General features: G+C 38.4%; 1 protein-coding gene across 1 annotated transcript; it reads left to right on the top strand.

Moving 5' to 3' along the window:
- Positions 1 to 22,012: 22,012 nt before the first annotated feature.
- LOC122723086 (putative pectinesterase 63) lies at positions 22,013 to 23,120 on the top strand. The gene is made up of 4 exons (XM_043953842.1): positions 22,013 to 22,147; positions 22,256 to 22,462; positions 22,638 to 22,879; positions 22,964 to 23,120. The coding sequence occupies exons 1-4, from the start codon at positions 22,013 to 22,015 to the stop codon at positions 23,118 to 23,120; spliced, it is 741 nt and encodes a 246-aa protein (XP_043809777.1).
- The last annotated feature ends 393 nt before the right edge of the window (positions 23,121 to 23,513 follow it).

Raw genomic sequence — 23,513 nt, 5'->3', positions numbered from 1 at the left:
TTGTCTTAATTAATACTTTCAAGTTCGAATTTTGAATATGGACTACTTTTAAAATTTAGGAAAGAGTGTTTTACATCTCTTCATTGAGTCCATTCGACATGAATCAATATTAATCAGGCTAGTAGATTTTGGATGCTTAAATAATTTTAAATAAGTATAAATATTTTTTATAACTAAGAAACTTTATGATTAGAATCACCCCCTTAATTTAAACTATTTGTTTCATTTTGATGGACAGATCCTATAAATTTGGTCAAATGAACTATTCACATGAATACTGAAAGAAACATAGAAAGACTCATAACTGAAAAAACAAAGGAAGAGATATAGATTTTACATTTTTAAGGCAAAGACGAGTACACTTTGGAAGTTTTTCTAAATTTAGTTGTATGAATGGGAGGGAAAAGCAAACAATCACCTATAAAACCCTGCGCAAATAAATTAACCGAAAGAAGCAACAACAAAATGTTGGGAAAATAGGATAAAATAATAAAACCTGAATCATGTTAAACACTATCCTTAAGGATTTATTTTGTAATCCTCCAGGATTAAACATGTTTTTATGAGATTTAATTTTCAGGATAAGGACAATAAGAATTTATTTCTAATTTATAACCCAGCAGAAAACATAGAGAAAATAGAATAAAGTAGAAAAATGGGATTGCCTTTCTTTGTAAAAATGGAGGCTATTTATAGTAAAAAAAATAGTCGTTGTAAGCGGTTATAAAAATCTTGAGATAATAAAATCATAACGGTCAGATTTAATATTAGATTTAAATATCAAATCTTTGTAAAAATGGAGGCTATTTATAGTAAGAAAAAAAAAGGTCATTGTAACCGTTTATAAAAATCTTGAGATAATAAAATCATAACGGTCAGATTTAATATTAGATTTAAATATCAAATCTGTAACAGCAAAAAAATCTCACAAATAAAATCTTCAATGACCATAAAATCGTTAACAACCATAAAATCTTTAATGACCATAAAATCTTCAACGACCATAAAACCTTTTAAAATCTAAACTAATTTTACAACAATCCCCCACATATTTCAAAAGATTTTTCATTGCTAGATTTAAAAATTTAGTGTATATGTTTCGAATCTGGTATCTTTTGGACTATGAACCAGACCTAGATTAATAAGACTTAACATACAAAGTAATTGGTTAAAATTTTATTTCTATAAACCAAACACTCTTTTTTTGTATGCTAATATCCCATCAATCTCATAACATGATGGGTGACGAATCCATCAATTTAAAATTTATTTCCCTTTTCTTGATTGATAAGAACTTGTAGATAGGGTAAGTGAGTATCGATCCTAAAAAGACCTTAACCCTGTTTAATTTAAATGACCAATTTGAAATAGAAGAGTAGTTTAATACGAAAAGTGAGAAGAAGAGAATTTTTTGATAAAAGTGATTTTGGCTTGTGCAAGCCAAAAAAATAAAGTTAAAAGAAAAATAATAAATAATGGAATTGAAATTGAAGAAACAAATAATTAAAAAACTTTCAGCTGAAGGTAATCAAATTGAGGTATTTTGCAGTTGATCATTGGTTAGAAAAAAATATTTCATATTATTATATATTGTTTGGTTATAGTGGTCAAACACGCGAATCCCACCAATTCTTTCTTATGAATAAATTAATCCGCTTCGCGCTTAAATTAATTCCTAGATAATTAACAACCCCAACACGCGTGTAGATTTAATTAGTCAACTGCTGTAATACCCGGAGCGAGTCCAGCACCGGAATTCCTGTCGTCCGGTGGAATCTAGGATGTCGGAATTCTCTAGAAAGGTAAGAGTTATGTTTTTCTCAAGTCATGGTATGTTTTCATGTTTTTCAGTTAAAAGGAACCAAGTGTTTGAAAGAAAAGAACCAAGGCAGAAAAGCCAGGTTCGGCTGCCGAAGGTGACATTCGGCCGCCGAACATGCATGGCTTTTGGTTTCACATTAGGCTGCCGAAGGTGGTCTGGCCAGCCACCTATAAAAGGCCCTCAGTCGGTTGAAAGGGTAAGCTTTGCCGTTTCTTTCACTTTCTGAGGTGAGACCCTGTCCTTCTTTAGTTTTCTTCATATTTTCATTACCTCATGCAAAGATTTGATTGATTTTTATGGTATTTTGAAGGTTTTGAGCTAAACACTTGAGATTTTGACGTTTGGAGAGTTTGAAGGAGAGTTGCTTCAAAACTCGACGTTAGGATTGTTCATCTTCTTGGTTTCAAAAGGTAAGTGAAGATCCTGAACTTGTGTTCATGATTTCTGAAGGTGTTATGAGGTTTTGGGAGAGAGTTGCATGATTAGGGTAAAAAGAGAGGTTTTAATGAGTTTGTGAGAAAAACTTGTTTCTGTGTTATGCTTTGTTGTTGTTGGGGTTTTTAAGTAGGTTTTGACCCCTTTGAGCATATACTTGGGTGTATGCATGTTGAGGAATTGAGGTGTTTGAGTTGGAGGAAGATTGGTGTAGTTTGGCGTGAGGCAGAGCAAGGTTCTGCCTTGCTGATAAACCCAGCTTCGGCCGCCGAAGAATGGTTCGGCCGCCGAATGTGCTGAGGAGGTGGCTTTGGTTGCCTAAGCTTGCCCCCGAGCCTTTGGACTTTAGGCTCTGGAGTAGAGTTTCGGCTGCCGAAGGTGCCGCCGAAGGTTAGAGACTTTCGTCTCTAGAGTGCATTTCAGCCCCCGAAACTGGCCCCCAAAAGGGTTCGGCTGCCGAAAGTAGAGATTCGGCCGCCGAAGGTGCTTGAGTTTCGGATCTGGAGAGGACTTTCGGCCGCCGAACCTGCCGCCGAAAGTGTCCTGTCCAGCCTTCTTTTGCATGCTTTGCAGGGATGTTTGAGTGAGTTTACGGGGATTCTTGGGGAGTTTAATAGCGTTGTGCATAAGCTAGTTTGGTCCCTCATTTAAGTTTATCTGTGCCTACACAGACCAGAGGAACCAGAGAGAGTAACAGTGAGTACTGCTCCAGAGTTTACAGCGCCTGCAGAGTCAGTCCAGATAGCCAGAGGTGAGTGGAACTAAACTGAATTCTTTGAATTGAGCAATGGAATGTTTTAGCATTATGTCATGCATCATAAGTATGCAGTAGGTTGATTGCATTAGAATCCATGAATATGTTGCATTGCATAGTTATTTTTTGATGTGGGTAAATGCTGAATGATCCAATAGTCTTTGAGAGAAGTCTAGGAGCCTTTGACTACGCCCTGGCAGGTATAGAGAAGTCCAGGAGCCTTTGACTACGCCCTGACAGATATAGAAAAGTCCAGGAGCCTTTGACTACGCCCTGGCAATGGTAAGTACACAGGTGTTATATACACGTATACATATATGACAAGAAGACCAGGTGCTCGATTCTACGCCCTGGCACAGAGCTACCGGGACTATGTGGTGACAGGTTTACCTTTGAAGTGGATTGTCTGTGATATGATGCATTCCATACGATCATGTTTTAATGATTTGTTTTACTGTTCTACTCACTGGGCTATAGAGCTCATCCCACTCCCTTAACCCCAGTCTTGCAGGTTCAGTGTACAGTCTACAGGGGAAGTCCAGCAGAGTACAGGAAAAGAGAAGAGATTTGTAATAGCTTAGAGTGGACATGTAATATTAAAGAGATGTACTAGTTGTGTCTACAGTTAAAGTTGTGCTTGACTTAGTTATTTTTGTGTTGTAAATCTTTTGTTATGTACATGATCTGTATATGTATATGTGTTACAGAGTATGTGAAAGACTAGGCTTAACAGGTATGAGTTAACCCATCTAGAGCAAGCTCTAGTCAGGGGTACAGAGTACAGATTACAGAGATAGTGTATGCACAGGTTAAGCTTTGGTTCAGAAAAGAGTTTTTATTTTCACAGAAAATGTATGATCATGTATGAGATTTACAGGTACACAGAGAGTATAGCAGGCTTGCTACGGGTTCTGGCGGCCTTAAGCCGATCTGAATTCTAGCGCCGGTGACGGTCCATTTTGGGATCGTTACAACTGCATTAAGAGAGAAAAACCCAAACTCGATCAATAAAAACACGCATTTTATTTAAATCAAATGTACTAATTTCTTAATATAAATTAATATATTAATTGCTACTTGTTATTAACCCAATTAAACAATTACGAATTTAATTAGATTAATTAGCAATATGTTGTCTTATCAAGAGATTCAATGGGCCCTTGAATTCTCAAGAAAACAACAATGGAGGTGGTGTTGCTTGAATTCAGAAATTAATAGAAAATAGAAATAGGATGAATAGAATTAAAGTGTATAACCTCACAACTTGAACAAACTTCAATTTAATTTAACCTTCAACTGAAAAATAATTGTTTAGCCACTCATGGCCATAATAAAATTATAACAACTAAGCAAAAGAAGAATAAAAAAATGGAGAAGAGAGTGGGAGGCAGCAAGAGAGGAAATGAGAGTGAGAGGTAGAATATGCTTCCCTAGGTTTAATGCTAGGGGCCTTTATATAGGCACAAAAAGATAAAACTTAATAATTTAAAATAAAATCTACTCCTTCTATCTTATCTCTATCCTAATCTTATTGAGTTTGATTCAACTTGACCCATTTGAAGCTGATCTTATCCTTGATTAGGTGGCAAAATCTATCTTATCTCCCCATCTCCTTGTGCTACAGGTTTGGTCAAAGTTGTAGCCTCCCAGTATAAAAAATCCTTTAATTCAGCATTTTTTCTTCCTTTTCTCAACTTCTGCTCAATAACCTGTCCAAAATCAAATTCAAATTAAAATTAAATACTTATATCAAAATTATAGTAAAATCATAGAATTAAATGGGAAAAAAATTGTGAGTTTTACAACTCATCATAACCCTCCACAAATCTTGTTGTCAGCACTGTTTTGCGCTAATAGGCCATGTGCGCGCCTGGTAGTTAATACGTGCTCTAGAGATTATGCCACAATCTCATAGAAGTGGCCCCACTTCACAATTATATAGGTGATATCATCAAGTATATATTGCAATTTATACACCACCCATAAGGGATATGAATATCTTTAAGAGCTTTCATCTCATCCTCTCATTAATGTAGTCTAGCACTTCTCACACCATAGGAAGGGACAATGATAAATCGACGGGTATCGAATCCGTCAATTTAAAATTTACTTCCCTTTTCTTGATTGATAAGAACTTGTAGACAGGGTAAGTGAGTATCGATCCCATAGAGACCTTAATCCTGTTTAATTTAGATGACCAATTTGAAATAGAAGAGTAATTTAATATAAAAAGTGAGAAGAAGAGAATTTTTTAATGAAAGTAGTATTGTCTTGGGCAAGCCAATAAAAATAAACTTAAAGGAAAAAAATAAATAATGTAATTGAAAATTGAGAAACAAATAATTAATTAAAACTTTCAGCTGAAGGTAATCAAATTGAGGTGTTCTGCAGTTGATCATTTATTAAAAAAATAATTCATTTTATTATTTATTATTTGGTTATAGTGATCAAACACGCGAATCCCACCAATTTTTCCTTATGAATAAATTAATCCGCTTCGCGCTTAAATTAATTCCTAGTTAACTAACAACCCCAACACGCGTGTAGATTTAATTAGTCAACTGCATTAAGAGAGAAGAACCCAAACTTGATCAATAAAAATACGTGTTTTATTTAAATCAAATCTGTCAATTTCTTAACATAAATTAATATGTTAATCCCTACTTATTATTAACCCAATTAAATAATTACGGATTTAATTAGATTAATTCGCTATAAGTTGTTTTTCCAAGAGATTCAATAGGCCTCTTGAATTCTGAAGAAAACAACAATGGAGGTGTTGCTCCTCGAAACCAGAAATTGACAAAAAATAGAAATAAGATGAAAAGAATTGTAGTGCATAACCTCACAACTTGAATAAACCTCAAATTAATTTAACCTTCAACTGAAAATAAATGGTTTAGCCACTCATGGCCATAATAAAATTATAAAAATTAAGCAAAAGGAAAAGAAGAAGAAGAAAAGAAGATGGAGAAAAAGGTCGGGGCAGCAAGAGAGGAAATGAGAGTGAGAGGTAGAATATGATGCCCTAGGTTTAATAGTAGGAGTCTTTATATAGGCACAAAAAGATAAAACTTAATAATTTAAAATAAAATATATTATTCATATCTTATCTCTATCCTAATCTCATCTTTATCCTCATCTGATTGAGTTTGATTTAACTTGACCCATTTGAAACTGATCTTATCCTTGCTTAGGTGACAAAATCTATCTTATCTCTCCATCGCCTTGGGCTATAGGTTTGGTCAAGGTTGTAGCCTCTCAATATAAAAAATCATTTAATTTAGCCTTTTTTTCTTTCTTTTCTCAACTTCTACTCACAACCCTTCCCAAAATTAAATTCAAATTAAAATTAAATATTTATATCAAAATTACAGTAAAATCAAGGAATTAAATGAGTAAAAAATTGTGAGTTTTGCAACTCATCATAAATAGTGCTAGCAGAAATAACAAGTGACTAGTTATTATCCATATGAACCTTTTTCATGGGATCTCTAATCACAAAGGTTGGGTTTCCATCACTGTTAATTTCAAATTGGCTCAAGTCTCATTCCCCTCGATGTTTCATCTATTAGTTTTCTCCCTAAAGGTTTAGTCAGAGGATCAGCCAAATTCACTTCTGACTTCACATAATCAATAGAAATAGTTTCATCTTTGAGAAGCTGCTTAGTAACATTATGTCTCAGAAGAATATGTCTATTCTTACCATTGAAAGTTTTATTCTTTGCAATGGCTATTGTCGCTTGGCAATCACAACACATTGATACAGATGGTGTTGGTTTTATTCGTAACGGAATATTTGCTAAGAAGTTTCTTAGCCACTCATCTTCAGTTCCAGCTAATTCCAGAATAATAAACTCTGACTCCATAGTGGATTTAGTAATGATATTTTGTTTGGTTGATTTCCATGTGATTGCACCACCTTCTAGAGCGAATACATAACAACTAGTGGATTTTATCTCATATGAATCTGAAATCCAGTTAGCATCACTGTATCCTTCTAATACAGCGGAAAATCCACTATATAAGATATCATAGTTCATGGTACCTCTCAAATATTTCATTAGTCTAACTAATGCAGCGCAATGATCGTCATTGGGATTACGTGTATACCTACTTAATCTGCATACAGCATAAGCTATATCAGGTCGTAGAAAATTCATTAAATGCAATAGACTCCCAATGATCTATGCATATTCAGATTGAGCAACAGAGTCACCTCAATTTTTCTTTAATTGATAGTTAGGATCATAAGGGATACTCACTAGTTTGACATTGAAATGTCCAAACATCCTTAGAAGCTTCTCAACATAATGCTCTTGTGATAACATTAGACTATCATTCTTCCTTATGATTCTAACTCCCAAAATCACATTTGTCTCTCTCATATTTTTCATATCAAATTTAGAGGCAATGAAAGCTTTTGATTTACAAACTATATCGTAACTCATACTAGAAATAAGCATATCATCCACATATAAATAAATAATCACAAATTCATCATTTATACATTTTGTATATACACACTTATCAACTTCAATAGAGGAAAAATCATCATTCAACAAAACTTGGTCAAATTTCTAATGCCACTATTTGGGGGCTTGTTTTAAACCATATAATGATTTAAGAAGTTTGCAAACTTTATTTTCTTGACTAGAAACAATACAACCATCAGGTTGTACCATATAAATTTCTTCTTTCAAGTCTCCATTTAAAAAATCTATTTTAACATCCATTTGATAAATAACAAATTTATGTATAGAACCTAAAGCAATTAATACTCTAATAGAAGAAATTCTAGCTATAGGAGCAAATATGTCAAAATAATCTATATTTTATTTTTGAGAAAACCTTTTTGCTACTAACCTTACTGTATACTTTTCAATTGACCCATCTGGGTTATATTTCCTTTTGAAAATCCATTTACAAACAATAGGTTTAGCTCCTAGAGGCAAGTCTACTAAAGTCCAGGTACCATTTTGAGTAATAGAATCAATTTCAACTTTAATTGCTTCTTTCTAAAAAGTAGCATCAGAAGATTTAATAGCTTCAGAAAAACTTAAAGGTTCATTTTCTACAAGATAAGTATAAAAGTCATTTCCAAAAGAATTCTCTTTTCTTTGTCTTTTACTTCTTCTTAAACCTTCATTATTATTTCCAAAATCATTTTTATAAATATCTTCATTAGGTGAATGAGAAATTTTTTCAACTTTTAAAGGAAAAATATGTTCAAAAAACTCAGCATATTTTGTCTCAATTACAGTGTTACAATCAAGTACATAACTTTTCAAAACAAGAAATCTATATGCAGTACTATGTTTAGCATAACCTATAAATATGCAATCAGAAGTTTTTGAACCTATTTTTCATTTCTTAGGATCAGGAAGAATTACATTAGTAAGACATCCTCACACTTTTAAATATTTGAAGTTAGATATATAACCTTTCCAAAGTTCATAGTGTGTTTTATTAGTTTTCTTATAGGGTATCCTATTTTGTAAATAACAAGCAGATAATAAAACATCCCCCCAAAGGTTATTCGATAAAGAGGAACTTATTAATAAAGCATTAATTATTTCTTTTAATATTCTATTTTTTCTTTCCGCTACTCCACTGGATTCTGGTGAATTATTCATTCTTTTTCACAAAAGTCATTAAATAAGATATATTCTCCACATCTATCTAGTCTAATCCTTTTTATTTTCCTATTTAATTGATTTTCTACTTCAGCTTTATATAATTGAAATATATCAAATGCTTCATCTTTGTTTCTAAGCAATAATACTTTAGTATATCTAGAATAGTCATCAACAAAAGTTACATAATATTTTTTACCACCTCTAGTCATAGTTTATTTTAAATCCCCTAAGTCTGTATGTATTAAACAAAGCAATTCAAATTCTCTATCTATAGTTGAACATGATTTTTTGTTGACTTAAATTCTACACAAATCTCACATGTATTTAAACATGTATTATTGGTGCCAGATATTATACCAAGATATTGCATTTTTTTTAATATAAGAAGTACTAACATGTCCTAATCTAGCATACCATAAATCAAAAGAATTAAGCAAGTAAGCAGAAGAAGATGCATTTTTTTTTGTTATTGCAGAAATATTGAAATAAAGAGTCCTTGATTACAATAATCTTTTCTAATAAAAATGTCATTTTTAGTCGGTACAATTTTATCCGATTCAAAAGACATCTTAATCTCAGCCTTTCCCAATAAAGCTACAGAAATTAAATTAGCTCTTATATTAGATACATGAAGTACTTCATTAAGTGCTAAGGTCTTGCCAGATGTGAGTTTGATAAGAACTTTCCCTTTACCAATGACATTCGCAGTCCTAGAATCACCTAAATACATATGTTCTTCTCCTTCCCCCACTGTAATGTAGGAGTTAAATGCATTTCTATTTGTACAGATATGCCTAATAGCACCAGAGTCTACTACCCATTCTTGCACATTAGCTACAAGAAAAGTTTGAGAAATGACCGCAGCAATAATGTCATCTCCTTCAACTAAATTCACTTTTGGTTTAGAAGGATTGTCATTTATCACTCTTTTCTTACACTGAGGTGCATGATGACCCTTACCACGTACAAAACAATGCCCTTTCTTTTTAAAGGTGGGATTATTAAACTTAGATTTATAATCAAGTTTCTTATTTTCGTACCTGCTATTTGATTTGTGCACTTTTCCTTGTACAAGGTTTGCTCTTGTACCCAACTCTTTACCTTTTGCAGCTTTACATTCCCTCCTGTTTGTACTTTCAATCTTCGAAGTGTCAGGAAAAAGTTTAGCATATGGAACAACAGGCAGAAGAGACCCACCATTTGCAGCAGTAAAAAATGTGGCGGCAGAAAGCACAGCAGAAGTAGAAGCAGTGACAATATCATTGGAAGCAGACAGTGCAGAAGGAGAGGCAGTGATAACATTTGGTTTCATTTGTATAAAGTTTCTAAATCTTTAAGATTATTGAAAAAATAGGATAAAATAATGAAACTTGAGTCGTGTTGAACACTGTCCTTAAGAATTTATTTTGTAATCCTCCAGATTTTTAATTTCCATGATCAGGACAACAGAATTTATCTCTAATTTATAACCCAGCAGAAAACATAGAGAAGAGAGAATAAAGTAGAAAAATGGGATTGCCTTTCTTTGTAGAAATGGAGGCTATTTATAGTGGAAAAAATGGCCGTTGTAAGCGGTTATAAAAATCTTGAGATAATAAAACCATAACTGTCAGATTTAATATTAGATTTAAGTATCAAATCTATAACAGCCAAAAAATCTCACAAATAAAATTTTCAACGACCATAAAATTTTCAACAATTATAAAATCTTTTGAAATCTAAACTAATTTTACAACACAAAATGACAAGGAGGCACTGCACTGGTGCAACTCATTGCATTCACATTGCCATTCTTGTTGTTGCTACTACCATTAGCTGTTGTGATACAACATCCATACCAGCCAATGATTTAATTAATTCACTTTTGTTTTTATGACTAATTAATTCACTTTTTTTGTCTAGAATACTGTAATACGGTTTAATTTTGAAAAGTCGAGAACTCAGATAATTATCTTAAGAATTAGTGATGACAAGGCAACTGTCTATAACTGCAAAATTGTCTTAAAAATTAGTGAAGACAAATTGCGTGATGATAGAGACCATCATTTCTTTAAGAAATGCTACAATATTGAACACACTGTTTCATTTTCTGAAGCAAAAAGTGTCGTTATATTTGATCATATATATATATAATATCAATTTTTAAAAAATTTTTTATTTATATTTGATAAAAAAATAAAATATTACACCTTATTTTAAATGCAAAAAACACAACTAGATGTAGTATATAATAAGGGCAGGATGTTCACCACAACACAAGCAAGAAATGACAGATCAGAATATTATGGGTTACTCATTTGTGCAATGCAAAATAACTAGAAGTGGGGTTGAACCATTTTTAGGACGAGCATGGATAAAGATGTCTGAGGTGGTCTTCACTTACACATAAATGAGCACCGTTATCAATCCTCTTGGATGGACAAATAGTAGACATCTTGAGAGAGACATGTACATTACATTGTGTTTCAAATTCTAATATAAGATAGATAAAAATGGTGATGAACTAATTAAAATGAACATTTAATGGCAAGAATAATTATTATATCTTGTTTTTATGGTACTATTTTAGAACGTATTTTCATATTTATTTCACTGAAAATATTTTTAGTAGATTACGTTTTTAGTATTTCTTGATGTAAAATAAAAAAAAATTGGTGAAAATTTTAAAAACAAAATGTAAGTAGAAATTGATAATACTAATAAAATTTAGCAATATTTAATATATACATCATTAAAACCTTATAACACACTAAATTAGGATCAAATGCAAAAAAAAAAACTAAATATTAATTTAATTGAATTCAAATTTACATTAATGAGGAATATATAGTATTTTTTAATTATTTTTATATTTCACGTGGATTCTATATATTTCATTGAATGGTTTTTTTTTTACGATCACAAAACAAAACGAAAAATAAAATAAATATAATGACATCTTAATATTTTTTCTATCTTTAGTTACAGACATGCAAGAAATTCTCTCTTATTCTCAGCCTATTTTTTAAGTATTTTCTATATAAAGTATCTTATAATTCTATAAATTAGAATCCTCTAACAAAGAAAAAAAGCAAGCAATCAATCAAATAGCCCTGAACAAAAAAAATTAACGGGAGGAAGTAACTACAAAATGGCAAGAGGGCACTGCATTGATGCAACTCATTGTGTCCTCATTGCCATTCTTGTTGTTGCAACCACCGTTAGCTCTTATGATACAATACCAATACCAGCCGATGATTCTAAAGTAAGTAATTGGTTCCAAACTAATGTTAATGTAACGACCCGAAAATCGGACCGCTACCGGCGCTAGGATCCAGATCGGCTTAAGGCCGCCGGGACCCGTAGCAAGCCTGACATATAACCTGTAAACCTGTATAATCCCATACATGATCAACAACATACATAAAAATTTAAAACTTTTCCTTCAAACATCCAACTCAACCTGAACATACATGTACATAGTCATGATCATAATCGTGATCCCTCTGTGGGATCTCATCAATGCCCCAACGGGCGATACAACATGAGATGAGTTGGCTTTCATGAACATTATAAAACATTTCTGATCATGTAATAAAAGGGATACCTCATACACAATGTCAAGCACAATACCTAATCCTCAATATCAATACATGACTGAAACTGTACTTTTACATAACATTAATACATTTATCATGTCCACACTATCTATTACATGCACAGGACTTCAATACTCTTATGGATCTCCTAGTCTACCCTGTACCTGCAATCCTGGGGAAAAATGGGAGAGGGATGAGCTACTAGAGCCCAGTGAGCAGAATAATAAAAACATTTAAATCATATGGATCATGGAATGCATCACATCACAGCTAATCACATTAAGGATGAACTTGTCACCAATAGCCCTCTACATGGTCCAACTGTGCCAGAACGTAGAATGGGTCCTGGTCTTTCTCTTACATAGTGTCAGCGAACGTAGAATGGGTCCCACTGGTCTTACTTTCCGTACCGTACATATCACATCGTCATATCATAGATTGAGGGCTATGGATCATCCAACATTCATCCACATCAACATTTAACATATGCAATGCAACATATTCGTGAATTCTAATGCAAGCAACCTAATTCATCACATGGCATTCATGATGCGTGAATCATGCTAAAAAGTTCGTCATTTGCTTTAAAACATAATGAGATATTCCACTCACCTCTGGGTAGCTCTGACCAGACACTGGGGCAACAGACTCACTGCTGGGGTCCTCGGTTCCTCGGGTCCGAACCTACACAGGTGGACTCAAATGAGGGACCAAACATACATGAACATAACTCTAAACTACTCCCCAAAAACCCCCTAAAACATCATGGAACAATCATAGAAAGACATGTAAGAAATGGCTGAACAGGGCACTTTCGGCGGCAGGTTCGGCGGCTGAAAGTCCCTCCAGAGCCGAAAGTCAGGCAGGTTCGGCGGCACCTTCGGCGGCCGAAACTCCCAGACAGAGGCGAAACTCATGCATGTTCGGCGGCACTTTCAGCGGCTGAAAGTCCCAGACAGAGACGAAAGTCTCCTTTTGGGGGCAAGCTTCGGCAGCCGAAGGCTGCCTCCACAAGCATGTTCGGCGGCCGAAAGTTCCTTCGGCTGCCGAACCTGGTTTCTCCCAGAATGGTAGAAACTTAGCTCCCCTATGCATTTGTGCCTCCAATCTCATCCAAACATGCATAAACCTATTCTACAACATTCCCAAACATACACAAGCAAACATACAAGTTCCTAGGGCATCAAACCATAAAAAAAAACCCCAACTACAACACACAAGAAACTCACATTGCTCAAAAACACATATAAAACCCATAAACCTAACTATGAGCTAAACATGCATTCTACCCCCATGAACTTCATAAAACTTACTTAAAACATAATATAAACTAGAGATCGACTCTTACCTCTTGAAGATCGAGAGTAGAGGCGACCAAACTTGGAGTTGGGAGAGATTTGAGTTATTGAACCTCAAAGCTCCAAAACTCGCTCAAAACTCGGAAATCTTTAAAACAAGATGAAAACTAGTGAGAAACTTGAAAGATCTGAAGAAAAAGACTCAAGATCGGTGAGGGGTGGCGGAGAACTCACCTTGGCCGGAAATGGGGAAAAAAGCTCGCCCGTTTTCGGCTAAGGGACCCTTTTATAGTGGCTGGCCAGGCCACGTTCGGGGGCTGAACGTGCCTCCGCATGCATGCCATGTTCGGCGGCCAAACTTGAGGTTTGGCGGCCGAACCTAGACTTTCCTCACTTATGCTTTCGGGGGCCTAAAGGCACTCCCGAAGGCATGCATGTTCGGCGGCCGAACTTGAGGTTCGGCGGCCGAACTTGAGTTTTCCTTCAAGGTTGTTTTTATGCAAAAACTCATTTCTATTTTACTTAAAACCATGAAATACCTTAAAACATTTTACGAAAACATGCTTCTACCCTACTAGAGGCTTCCGACATCCGAGATTCCACCGGACGGTAGGAATTCCGATACCGGAGTCTAGCCGGGTATTACATTCTCCCCCCTTAAGAACATTCGTCCCCGAATGTACCTCAACTAGCACATAACATGGCATAAAACATAACATACATACAAAGCACATAAACACATAGAGATCTAACCTTAAAAGAGATGAGGGTACTGCTGGAGCATAGACTCCCGTGTCTCCCAAGTGCATTCTTCCAAATTGTGGTGGTTCCACAGGACTTTCACCATCGGGATTTCCTTGTTTCTTAGCTTTCTGATCTGGGTGTCTATGATCCGTACTGGCTGTTCAACATAGGTGAGATCCTCTTGGACCTCCACATCAGGCTCACTAAGAACCTTGCTCGGATCTGACACAAACTTCCTCAACATTGAAACATGGAAAACCGGATGGATTCTTTCCATTGAAGCAGGTAAATCCAGCTTGTACGATACATTCCCAATCTTTTGCAAGATTTCAAAGGGTCCGATGTATCGTGGGGCTAGTTTACCTTTCTTTCCGAAGCGAACCACTCCTTTCATAGGAGACACCTTGAGCAATACCAGATCCCCCTCCTGAAACTCTACCTGCCGCCTGCTGATGTCTGCATAACTCTTCTGTCTGCTTGCAGCAGTCTTGATTCTTTCTCTGATTATGGGTACTACCCTGCTGGTAATCTCTACTAGCTCAGGCCCAGCCAAGGCCTTTTCTCCAACTTCCTCCCAGCAAACAGGTGACCTGCACTTCCTCCCATATAAAGCTTCATATGGAGCCATCCCGATGCTAGCATGATGGCTGTTATTGTAGGCAAACTCCACCAAAGGTAGATGCTGCCTCCAAGAACTGCCAAAGTCCAGCATACACATTCTGAGCATATCCTCGATAGTCTGGATGGTCCTTTCTGACTGTCCGTCCGTCTGTGGGTGGAAGGCAGTACTGAAATCCAACCTAGTACCCATGGCATTCTGCAGACTCCGCCAAAATCTGGAGGTGAACTGGGGCCCTCTATCTGACACTATCGAAACAGGAACCCCATGCAACCTAACGATCTCGTCGACATACACCTACGCCAACTTGTCCACAGAGTAGCCACTCCTGACAGGAATGAAGTGAGCAGATTTGGTGAGTCTGTCCACAATCACCCATATGGAGTCCACTCTGTTGGACGCCGCCGGTAATCCCACTACGAAGTCCATAGCTATATTTTCCCATTTCCATTCTGGAATAGGTAGCGGATTAAGCATTCCAGCCGGCTTCTGATGTTCCAGCTTCACCCTCTGACACACTTCGCAGGCTGACACAAACTGTGCCACTTCTTTCTTCATAGCTGGCCACCAATAAACCTTCTTTAGATCTTGATACATCTTGGTGGCCCCGGGGTGAATGCTGTATCTTGCATTATGAGCCTCTCTCATAATGTCTCCTTTTAGCCCAATGTCATCTGGTACACTTAGTCTGCTCCCATAGCGGAGGATCCCCTTGCTGTCGAATCTGAACACACTATCATTGCCTGACTGAACAGTCCTGGCAATCTTCACAAACTCTGGGTCCTCATGCTGTTTCTGAGCCACCTGCTCCAGAAACACGGGTGCCACTCTCATCTGGGCCACCAAGGCACCTGTACCAGACAACTCCATCTGTAGACCTTCCTCTATGAGCTTGTAGAACTCCTTCACCACTGGCCTCCTCTCTGCCGATATGTGGGATAAACTGCCTAGTGACTTCCGGCTTAGGGCGTCTGCCACGACATTCGCCTTACCCGGATGATACTGAATCTTGCAATCATAGTCACTCGACAGCTCTACCCATCTCCTCTGTCTCAAATTCAAATCTCTTTGACTCAGGATGTACTGCAGGCTTTTATGATCTGTAAAGATCTCACATTTAACCCCATAGAGGTAGTGCCTCCACATCTTGAGTGCAAAGATTACTGCTGCCATCTCCAGGTCATGTGTGGGGTAATTCAACTCATGCTTCTTCAGCTGCCTAGAAGCATAAGCGATCACCCTCTCATTCTGCATTAGTACACAACCCAATCCCACACGGGACGCATCACAAAAGACTGTAAAGTCCTCATCACTGGATGGCAGAGCTAACACTGGTGTTGAAGTCAACCACTTCTTAAGCTCTTCAAAACTCTCTTCGCACTGGTCGGTCCACACAAACCTCTGATTCTTCCTGGTTAGTCTGGTCAGAGGAGCTGCTATCTTTGAGAAGTCCTGAACGAACCTCCTGTAGTAACCTGCCAAACCCAAGAAACTTCTAATCTCTGTCACCGAAGTGGGTCTAGGCCAGTTAGCCACAGTTTCTGTCTTCTTGGGGTCCACCTCAATCCCATTCTCTGACACTACGTGCCCCAAGAACGAAATGCTCCTCAGCCAGAACTCACATTTAGAGAACTTGGCATACAAGCCATGTTCTCTCAAGGTCTGCAAGACCAACCGCAGATGATGGGCATGCTCCTCTGCATTCCTGGAATACACTAAGATATCATCTATGAAGACAATAACGAAGTGATCCAGGTACTGGCTAAACACTCTGTTCATGAGATCCATGAATGCTGCAGGGGCGTTGGTTAACCCGAACGGCATCACAAGGAACTCAAAATGCCCATATCTGGTCCTGAAAGCTGTCTTTGGCACATCTCCATCCCTTATTCTTAGCTGATGGTACCCCGATCTTAGATCTATTTTGGAGAAACAACCCGCTCCTGCTAGCTGGTCGAATAGATCATCGATCCTTGGCAGAGGGTACCTATTTTTGGTAGTGACTTTGTTCAACTGCCTGTAGTCGATACAAAGTCTGAGGGACCCATCCTTCTTTCTCACAAATAAGACCGGAGCACCCCAAGGTGAGGTACTCTGTCGGATGAAGCCCTTTTCTACCAGCTCTTACAACTGCTCCTTCAATTCCTTCAACTCGGCTGGGGCCATCCTATAGGGAGGGATAGAGATCGGTCTAGCTCCAGGCACCAACTCTATCTCGAACTCTATCTCCCTAGCAGGTGGTAAACCTGGAAGCTCGTCTGGAAAGACATCCTGAAACTCTCTGACAACTGGCACCGAGGCTGGCTCCCTGACCTGACTGTCTAGCTCTCTCACATGAGCTAAGTACCCCTGACATCCCTTCCTAAGCAACCTACGAGCCTGAAGAGCTGATATCAGACCTCTAGGTGTGCCCCTTTTGTCTCCTCTGAAGACGACCTCTGACCCGTTCTGATCTCTGAACCTGACTACCTTGTCCCTGCAGTCCAAGGTAGCACCATGGGTAGATAGCCAATCCATCCCTAGAATGACATCAAAGTCTGTCAAATCTAGAACCACAAGGTCGGCGGAGAGGCATCTTCCCTCAATAAAAATTGGACTGTACTGGCAGACTGACACTGCCACTGACGGGTCACACTTGGGTCCACTGACCCATAGGGGACACTCTAACCCAGAGACTATCAGACCCAACCTCTCAACGGCTCTCGGAGCAATAAATGAATGAGATGCACCCGGGTCCATTAATGCATACACATCAGAACACCCAATGACGAGATTACCTGACACCACAGTGTTGGATGTGTTTGCCTCCTGCTGAGTCATGGTGAAGATCCTGGCTGGAGCTGAAGGACCTTCACCTCGGGAACCAGAAGAAGAGGCTGCCCCTCTCCCTCTACCTTTGCCACTGCCCTGAGTTGTGGCTGGAGCTGCTGGCTGTGCCACACTACCAGAAGCTGTCTGCTGGGGCTGGCCCATAAAAGGTGCTCTAGGACACTCCCGAGCCATGTGTCCCTCCTGTCCACATCTGAAACATGTATTGGTCCCAGCTCGACACACTCCCCTGTGCGGCCTTCCACATCTCTGGCATTCTGTACCATCTGAGCCTGAGCTCGAGCCACCGCCAAATCCCAGACCGAATTTCAACTTATTCCAAAACTTATTCTTCTTTGGCTTCTTGGTGGTGTTGTCCCACCTCTTCTTACTTGAGCTCTGAGAAGAGAGACCTGGCCCTCCTCTGCCTGGGGTCTTAACCCCTGAAGACTGGGTCACTGACTGCTTCACTGACCCCTCAACTATAGTACTCGCCTCCATCCTTCGAGCCATATCCACCACAGTGTGGAAACTTTCCCTCTCAACTGACTGAATCAGCGAGGAGTACCTAGAATGCAGCTTCATAACATATCTCTTGGCTTTCTTCGTATCTGTATATAGAGCTTGCCCTGAAAAAGGCAATAGCTCCAAGAATTTATCCGTGAACTCCTCTACACTCATGTGCTCTGTCTGCCTCAGTTGCTCAAACTCAATCATCTTCAGTTCTCTGGAACTGTCTGGAAAAGCCCATCCAGCGAACTCATTCGCAAATTCCTCCCATGTCATGCCGTCTAGTCTCGGGTCCACATAACACTTGAACCATTCCCGTGCCTTCTTGCACTTTAAGGTGAACCCTGCCATCTGAATGGCCCTGCTATCATCCGCTCCTAGCTCATCAGTTATTGTCTTCACTACTCTCAGATACTCAAATGGGTCATCCCCTGACTTGTATTTGGGAGCATCCAGCTTAAGGTAATCTGTCATCTTTACTTTGCTCCCACCGGCTGAGCTAGGTCTGGGAGTTTGAGTAACTGGGGCTGCTGGTTCTGTAGGTGGTGGAGGTGGGGGTGCAGCATTCCCCGAGGTGGCGTTTGCCGGGTTTGGATAGAAGGGTGAGGGTGGATAAGCTTGGTACTGTGTGTAAGGTGGATAGAAAGGTGGATAAGGCATGTAGGTAGGGTAGGGGTTAAAGCTGGAGTAATCCGATGTACCTCCCATCGGGTGCCCTGAACCCTGTGGGAAGGGTGGATAGTGGGGTGGAAAACCATACCCCGAGGCCTGAACGCCTCCCTGAGACTCCCCTGTCCCTTCTTCCTCCATGCTAACATCCAGGTTCCCATCCCTCCTCTGATCCTCTTCCGTAACCTCCCTCACATCTGAAGAATTTCCTCCTCTATCTGTCCCCCTTCTGCTAGCATCAAAAGACCTTCTAGGGTCCCTTGACACTCTTTCTCTGTTTGCTCTGCAAGACATTGCCCTAGGCAACGTAGGAGGACGGGCGCTCGTGCCCTCATCCTCAGGTGGTACTCCAGTCAATCTTGCAGATCGACGGGTTCCTCTCATCCTGTTTTCTGAAAAACAGTACACATCACACAAACATTAGCATCATATGGTTCATGTGGGCACACATGAACCCTCATCACATATACATCATCCATATCATAACATCAATGCACATGTATAAAATCATGGCATTTCACATCATCATACAAGACAGGACTCCACATCCTATCCTAGTGGACATGATCTTCCTATTGTGCTTGACCTTCTAGAACATCTATGAGCCCGACACTCTAGGTCCGATCCTATGAACCTAGGGCTCTGATACCATTCTGTAATGACCCGAAAATCGGACCGCTACCGGCGCTAGGATCCAGATCGGCTTAAGGCCGCCGGGACCCGTAGCAAGCCTGACATATAACCTGTAAACCTGTATAATCCCATACATGATCAACAACATACATAAAAATTTAAAACTTTTCCTTCAAACATCCAACTCAACCTGAACATACATGTACATAGTCATGATCATAATCGTGATCCCTCTGTAGGATCTCATCAATGCCCCAACGGGCGATACAACATGAGATGAGTTGGCTTTCATGAACATTATAAAACATTTCTGATCATGTAATAAAAGGGATACCTCATACACAATGTCAAGCACAATACCTAATCCTCAATATTAATACATGACTGAAACTGTACTTTTACATAACATTAATACATTTATCATGTCCACACTATCTATTACATGCACAGGACTTCAATACTCTTATGGGTCTCCTGGTCTACCCTGTACCTGCAATCCTGGGGAAAAATGGGAGAGGGATGAGCTACTAGAGCCCAGTGAGTAGAATAATAAAAACATTTAAATCATATGGATCATGGAATGCATCACATCACAGCTAATCACATCAAGGATGAACTTGTCACCAATAGCCCTCTACGTGGTCCAACTGTGCCAGAACGTAGAATGGGTCCTGGTCTTTCTCTTACATAGTGCCAGCGAACGTAGAATGGGTCCCACTGGTCTTACTTTCCGTACCATACATATCACATCGTCATATCATAGATCGAGGGCTATGGATCATCCAACATTCATCCACATCAACATTTAACATATGCAATGCAACATATTCATGAATTCTAATGCAAGCAACCTAATTCATCACATGGCATTCATGATGCGTGAATAATGCTAAAAAGTTCGTCATTTGCTTTAAAACATAATGAGATATTCCACTCACCTCTGGGTAGCTCTGACCAGACACTGGGGCAACAGACTCACTGCTGGGGTCCTCGGTTCCTCGGGTCCGAACCTACACAGGTGGACTCAAATGAGGGACTAAACATACATGAACATAACTCTAAACTACTCCCCAAAAAGCCCCTAAAACATCATGGAACAATCATAGAAAGACATGCAAGAAATGGCTGAACAGGGCACTTTCGGCGGCAGGTTCGGCGGCCGAAAGTCCCTCCAGAGCCGAAAGTCAAGCAGGTTCGGCGGCACCTTCGGCGGCCGAAACTCCCAGACAGAGGCGAAACTCATGCATGTTCGGCGGCACTTTCGGCGGCCGAAAGTCCCAGACAGAGACGAAAGTCTCCTTTCGGGGGAAAGCTTCGGCAGCCGAAGGCTGCCTCCACAAGCATGTTCGGCGGCCGAAAGTTCCTTCGGCTGCCGAACCTGGTTTCTCCCAGAATGGCAGAAACTCAGCTCCCCTATGCATTTGTGCCTCCAATCTCATCCAAACATGCATAAACCTATTCTACAACATTCCCAAACATACACAAGCAAACATACAAGTTCCTAGGGCATCAAACCATCAAAAAAAAACCCCAACTACAACACACAAGAAACTCACATTGCTCAAAAACACATATAAAACCCATAAACCTAACTATGAGCTAGACATGCATTCTACCCCCATGAACTTCATAAAACTTACTTAAAACATAATATAAACTAGAGATCGACTCTTACCTCTTGAAGATCGAGAGTAGAGGCGACCAAACTTGGAGTTGGGAGAGATTTGAGTTCTTGAACCTCAAAGCTCCAAAACTCGCTCAAAACTCGGAAATCTTTAAAACAAGATGAAAACTAGTGAGAAACTTGAAAGATCTGAAGAAAAAGACTCAAGATCGGTGAGGGGTGGCGGAGAACTCACCTTGGCCGGAAATGGGGAAAAAAGCTCGCCCGTTTTCGGCTAAGGGACCGTTTTTCATAGTGGCTGGCCAGGCCACGTTCGGCCCCCGAACGTGCCTCCGCATGCATGCCATGTTCGGCGGCCGAACCTGGACTTTCCTCACTTATGCTTTCAGGGGCCTAAAGGCGCTCCTGAAGGCATGCATGTTCGGCAGCCGAACTTGAGGTTCGGCGGCCGAACCTAAGTTTTCCTTCAAGGTTGTTTTTATGCAAAAACTCATTTCCATTTTACTTAAAACCATGAAATACCTTAAAACATTTTATGAAAACATGCTTCTACCCTACTAGAGGCTTCCGACATCCGAGATTCCACCGGACGGTAGGAATTCCGATACCGGAGTCTAGCCGGGTATTACAGTTAAGCCTTGGAAAAGTCGTAAAGGCACCTTAGATCCTACTCTTGAAGCTGCTGAGGCCAAATAAAAAATAATTACGGTCTCAAAAGATGGAAAAGGAAAGTTCAAGACCGTTACTGATGCGATTAAAAGTATTCCATCACAAAACAAAGAACGTGCAATTATAAAAATTGATCCTGGAGTCTACACCGAGAAGATTGAAATTGAAAAAACTAAGCCTTTTATTACATTTCTTGGAGATCCTAAAGCCATGCCCACCTTGGCATTTGGTGGCACCGCTCGTAAATATGGAACTCATTATAGTGGTACTGTAACTGTAGATTCTGATTATTTCATGGGGGTTAATATTATTTTTCAGGTATTTACCGTTAATATCCTTTTTAAGGTATTTACATATAAGCACATATACACACATATGTCTTAATTATCGTTTCATTTTGCTTAATGATTTGTGGTCTTATGATTCATTTATTCACCTCTTCCTTTGGTATAGAATACTGCACCAAAACCCCAATCGAACAAGCCGGGAGGTCAGGCAGTTGCATTAAGAATTAATGGTGACAAGGCAGCTTTCTATAACTGCAAATTTCTTGGATTTCAAGGCACATTATGTGATGATAGAGGACACCACTTTTATAGAAATTGTTACATTGAAGGCACTGTTGATTTTATTTTCGGAAGAGGAAGATCACTTTATTTGGTAAGAATATATATATATATATATATATATATATATATATATATATATATATATATATATATATATATATATATATATATATGTACATCAACATTGTTTTGTTTTTTTTTTTTTTTGTTTCTGAAAAGTGATATATTAGATAAAATATAACTATTATACCTTATTTTAAATGCAGGAATCGCATCTAAATGTAGTAGATAATAAGGATTTGACATTCATCACAGCACAAGGAAAGGAGGAAAAATCAGAAAATTTTGGTTACTCATTCGTACAATGCAAAATAACTGGAAGTGGATCAGGATCATTTCTGGGACGAGCATGGAGGAAGATTCCACAGGTGATCTTCTCTTATACTGAAATGGGTGCTGTTGTTAATCCTCTTGGATGGTCAGACAATAGGCAACCTGATAGGGACAGGTAAACTAAATTATCTCTTACATCAAGCTCTGAGAGAGATACAAATGGTAATGAACTAATTAAGATGAATTGTTTGAAATGCAGCACGGTTTTCTTTGCAGAATATAAGAATTCAGGACCTGGATTGAATCATAAAGGACGTGTTAAATTCACCAAGCAGCTAAAGGATGCCCAAGCCAAAAACTTTCTCTCTCTTGGCTACATTCAGGATTCTAAATGGTTGCTTCCACCTCCAAAGTAATATTTTTTAAGAGGATGTTTGGTTTACCTTTTTTTTCATAACTGATAGTTGATTAGTTTTCAACCAACTATTTTGTGTTTTTGGTAAACTATTTGAAAAGGCAGCTGATAGCTGATAGATACCTATCAGCTGCCTTTTCAATCAGCTCTCACGTTAGAATTTTTTTCTCATCAGTTATGACTTTATTTTTTGTTTGGACCATATTATCCCTTCAATTTTTGTTAAATACAAAATTTATAAAATAAAATAAATTTTAATTTACATCTGTAAATTATTTATACTTATAAAATAAATATAAATATTATAAAAATAATTATATTAATTATACGAGAAAATTACTTTTTCATCCGTGAGGTATAACATAATTAACATATTCGTCCCTCTATTTTTAAC

This window comes from Manihot esculenta, chromosome 2 (genome assembly GCF_001659605.2).
Source record: "Manihot esculenta cultivar AM560-2 chromosome 2, M.esculenta_v8, whole genome shotgun sequence".
Taxonomy (NCBI): domain Eukaryota; kingdom Viridiplantae; phylum Streptophyta; class Magnoliopsida; order Malpighiales; family Euphorbiaceae; genus Manihot; species Manihot esculenta.
This window is presented reverse-complemented; position numbering and strand designations above follow the sequence as displayed.

Bases quoted from the DNA above. Each gene is read 5' to 3' on its own strand.
- LOC122723086 (XM_043953842.1), top strand. From the start codon at position 22,013: ATGCCCACCTTGGCATTTGGTGGCACCGCTCGTAAATATGGAACTCAT. The intron at 22,463-22,637 runs GTAAGAATATAT...TTTTAAATGCAG, and splicing joins GAGGAAGATCACTTTATTTG to GAATCGCATCTAAATGTAGT. The intron at 22,880-22,963 runs GTAAACTAAATT...TTTGAAATGCAG, and splicing joins AGGCAACCTGATAGGGACAG to CACGGTTTTCTTTGCAGAAT.